The following is a 4,347-nucleotide window of genomic DNA, read 5'->3' as shown; positions in this document are numbered from 1 at the left end:
CATCGTGATGCTCGGAGCTTAACATTCTATACTACATACACTCATCGTGATGCTCGGAGCTTAACATTCTATCACTACATACACTCATCGTGATGCTCGGAGCTTAACATTCCATCAGTACATACACTCATCGTGATGCTCGGAGCTTAACATTCTACTACTACATACACTCATCGTGATGCTTGGAGCTTAACATTCCATCAGTACATACACTCATCGTGATGCTCGGAGCTTAACATTCTATTACTACATACGCCTAGAATATGATTCATAGAAATTGAAAGGGGAAAATTTCGCGATGATTCAAATAATAAGTCTTATTATCTGATATATATTTAAACTCTGACACTGTTATACCTAATTACCATTGAATTACATGGTCGAGTTTATACTGTATTTTAAACGTCACACAAAGAGAGTGAAAACAATCCTTTTATTTTTTTCACCAAAACACGTCTGTTGTTTAGACATCCTAAAACCGAGTAACAGTCCTTTATTATATGTACGGATAAATAATCAACTAGAAAACTGCGTTTTTATATAGGAAACGCAATTATTTAATTGCTATAACAACATTCTACATCTATAAGAATTCATGTGATAGAACTTGTATAAGATTAAAGTATTTTTGTTTTACTTCAGCACGTGCTCTTCTACGTCAGTGGAATATCTATCGTCAGGGTTTGTGCAAGGAGTCTGATGAAAACGGTATCACCATTTCGGGACTGAACCGTTTCCGAAGTGCTGTATTGACTCAAGAGAAAGACGCAGTAATATAATGATTCTTGGCTCGATGTGCTTGTTAATTGATGTTCATAATGCTACTGGTTCCCACGTGTTGGTTTTCTCGCATTTCTTCCCTACAAACACCAAATAATGTTAACTATGGTGAAACGCCAACGATTGATTTTTTTATATCCCCATTTTTACATGTTTAATTTGTTATCGATTTCCAAAATTTGTGAGATACTTCCACATTTTAATTTATCAACAATACAAAATTTATTTATTTAACATTTAGAGTAGCTTGTCGTTCTTCAACTATCATTAGTTCTTATTGGATGAAGTATCATCTCTGTCACGTCTTTAACTATTCTTCCACTTACAGGATGAAGTACATCTTCTGTCTCCTCTTTAATCAATATTCTTCCTAATGGATACAGTATTCCTTCTGTCTCCTCTCTAATCAATATTCTTCTTAATGGATACAGTATTCCTTCTGTCTCCTCTCTAATCAATATTCTTCTTAATGGATACAGTATTCCTTCTGTCTCCTCTCTAATCAATATTCTTTTTAATGGATACAGTATTTCCTCTGTCTTCTTTATAATCAATATACTTATTAATGGATACAGTATTCCTTCTGTCTCCTCTCTAATCAATGTTCTTCTTAATGGATACAGTATTCCCTCTGTCTCCTCTCTAATCAATATTCTTCTTAATGGATACAGTATTCCCTCTGTCTCCTCTCTAATCAATATACTTCTTAATGGATACAGTATTCCTTCTGTCTCCTCTCTAATCAATATTCTTCTTAATGGATACAGTATTCCTTCTGTTTCCTCTCTAATCAATATACTTCTTAATGGATACAGTATTCCTTCTGTCTCCTCTCTAATCAATATTCTTCTTAATGGATACAGTATTTCCTCTGTCTTCTCTATAATCAATATACTTATTAATGGGTACAGTATTCCTTCTGTCTCCTCTCTAATCAATATTCTTCTTAATGGATACAGTATTCCTTCTGTCTCCCAGAGAATTTAAAGTTAGTGAAGCATGTGTTTAATATTAGTATTAGAAGTGAATGAACTGTGACTGAAGTAAAAGTAAATCAATATCAGAGATTTTTAAAGTTAGTGAAGCATGTGCTTATTATTAGTATTAGAAGTGAATGAACTGTGACTGAAGTAAAAGTAAATCAATATCAGAGATTTTTAAAGTTAGTGAAGCATGTGTTTAATATTAGTATTAGAAGTGAATGAACTGTGACTGAAGTAAAAGTAAATCAATATCAGAGATTTTTAAAGTTAGTGAAGTATGTGTTTAATATCAGTATTAGAAGTGAATGAACTGTGAGTGAAGTAAAAGTAAATCAATATCAGAGATTTTTAAAGTTACTGAAGCATGTGTTTAATATCAGTATTAGAAGTGAATGAACTGTGAGTGAAGTAAAAGTAAATCAATATCAGAGATTTTTAAAGTTAGTGAAGTATGTGCTTATTATTAGTATTAGAAGTGAATGAACTGTGACTGAAGTAAAGGTAAATCAATATCAGAGATTTTTAAAGTTAGTGAAGCATGTGCTTAATATTAGTATTAGAAGTGAATGAACTGTGAGTGAAGTAAAAGTAAATCAATATCAGAGATTTTTAAAGTTAGTGAAGCATGTTCTTATTATTAGTATTAGAAGTGAATGAACTGTGACTGAAGTAAAAGTAAATCAATATCAGAGATTTTTAAAGTTAGTGAAGTATGTGCTTCTTATTAGTATTAGAAGTGAATGAACTGTGACTGAAGTAAAAGTAAATCAATATCAGAGATGTTTAAAGTTAGTGAAGCATGTGTTTAATATTAGTATTAGAAGTGAATGAACTGTGAGTGAAGTAAAAAATATGTTATCAGAGAAGGTGAAGGAAATGTGTTACCATATGAGGTGAAGGATGTGTGTTATCAGAGAAAGTGAAGGATATGTGTTACCATATGAGGTGAAGGGTATGTGTTATCAGAGAAGGTGAAGGGTATGTGTTACCATATGAGGTAAAGGGTATGTGTTACCATATGAGGTGAAAGATATGTGTTATCAGAGAAGGTGAAGGGTATGTGTTATCAGAATAGGTGAAGGATATGTGTTACCATATGAGGTGAAAGGATATGTGTTATCAGAGAAGGTGAAGGGTATGTGTTATCAGAGAAAGTGAAGGATATGTGTTACCATATGAGGTGAAGGGTATGTGTTATCAGAGAAAGTGAAGGATATGTGTTACCATATGAGGTGAAGGGTATGTGTTATCAGAGAAGGTGAAGGGTATGTGTTACCATATGAGGTGAAGGATGTGTGTTATCACAGAAAGTGAAGGATATGTGTTATCAGAGAAGGTGAAGGATATGTGTTATCACAGAAAGTGAAGGATATGTGTTATCAGAGAAAGTGAAGGATATGTGTTATCACAGAAAGTGAAGGATATGTGTTATCAGAGAAAGTGAAGGATATGTGTTATCACAGAAGGTGAAGGATATGTGTTATCAGAGAAAGTGAGGAATATGTGTTATCACAGAAAGTGAAGGATATGTGGTATCACAGAAAGTGAAGGATATGTGTTATCAGAGAAAGTGAAGGATATGTGTTATCAGAGAAAGTGAAGGATATGTGTTATCACAGAAAGTGAAGGATATGTGTTATCACAGAAAGTGAGGGATATGTGTTATTAGAGAAGGTGAGGGATATGTGTTATCAGAGAAAGTGACCTGAGAGGAGAAAGAGATGGGAAGGAAGTGATTGAAAGATTTGGTTTTGCTAGAGGAGAAAGAATCAGTGAATGATTTAAAAGATATTTTGACTGGTGTAAAAACTACAGAGTTTTTCTGAGTATCTCTATGAAATAAAACATTTGGATTGAATACGAAACTATCAATATTGTTCGTTTAGAAAAAACTTTATATGTATGTTAGTTAATAACAAATTTTAGTGAAATATTTTAAAAGAAGTAATTAGTACCACTATTGAAACTTTAATATAGTCCAAACTTTAACGTGGAACAGATATAGTTTAATCCACAGAAACTTTTCTGGTATTTGCAGAATTTGGAATATAATAAATCAAATGAAGAACCAGAGATCAGGTAAGAAGCAAAAGAAATAATTCATCATGTTTGGATTAACTCTTACATAGATAATCAGTTGATAAACACCAGTAACAATTCTACATAACACTGTATTACTTTATGTTATAATGTAGTTGATTAATAGTTATTATTCTATCTAATCCTTATACGTTGGTTTCTAATAGAACTGGCTAATAAACAAACAACTATAGGCTAGTTATGTGGACAAAAAATGATCTGTAGCTCCAACCCACCAGTAACCACCCCACTCGTTCGTTTTCAGGTTTACTATAAACTAATGTTACGACAGAGGAAGTCACGTGAATCTGCTGACGCGTTGGCGCTGGCAGTGTGCGTGATGAGTTTCTTGAATGATCGGGGAAGTGCGACTGTGTTCGAGTTGCCCTCTTCGTTAGTATATAAGCCTGGCAGAGAAAACCAGTAGGATGAATGAAGAGAGAGTAATAGTTACTTTGAGTTCCTGGTAATTTATGATTATATTAGTTTCGAGCTAGTGAGCCGT

At 33.2% G+C, this 4,347-nt stretch overlaps 1 protein-coding gene across 1 annotated transcript in view; it reads left to right on the top strand.

Annotated features, from left to right (window-relative positions):
- The window catches only part of LOC106476673 (calcium-activated chloride channel regulator family member 3-like), a 12,756-nt gene extending 8,481 nt beyond the window's left edge, over positions 1-4,275 (top strand). Inside the window, exons 3-4 of the mRNA XM_013937309.2 lie at positions 643-770; positions 3,802-4,275. Of these exons, the coding sequence (XP_013792763.2) occupies positions 643-770; positions 3,802-3,846 (173 nt within the window). The 3' untranslated portion in view covers positions 3,847-4,275. The remainder of the gene's footprint in view (positions 1-642; positions 771-3,801) is intronic.
- The last annotated feature ends 72 nt before the right edge of the window (positions 4,276-4,347 follow it).

Source organism: Limulus polyphemus, unplaced genomic scaffold (assembly GCF_000517525.1).
Source record: "Limulus polyphemus unplaced genomic scaffold, Limulus_polyphemus-2.1.2 Scaffold11190, whole genome shotgun sequence".
Classification (NCBI taxonomy): domain Eukaryota; kingdom Metazoa; phylum Arthropoda; class Merostomata; order Xiphosura; family Limulidae; genus Limulus; species Limulus polyphemus.
Note: the sequence above shows the minus strand (reverse complement) of the source record. Positions and strands in the feature narration are given on the sequence as shown.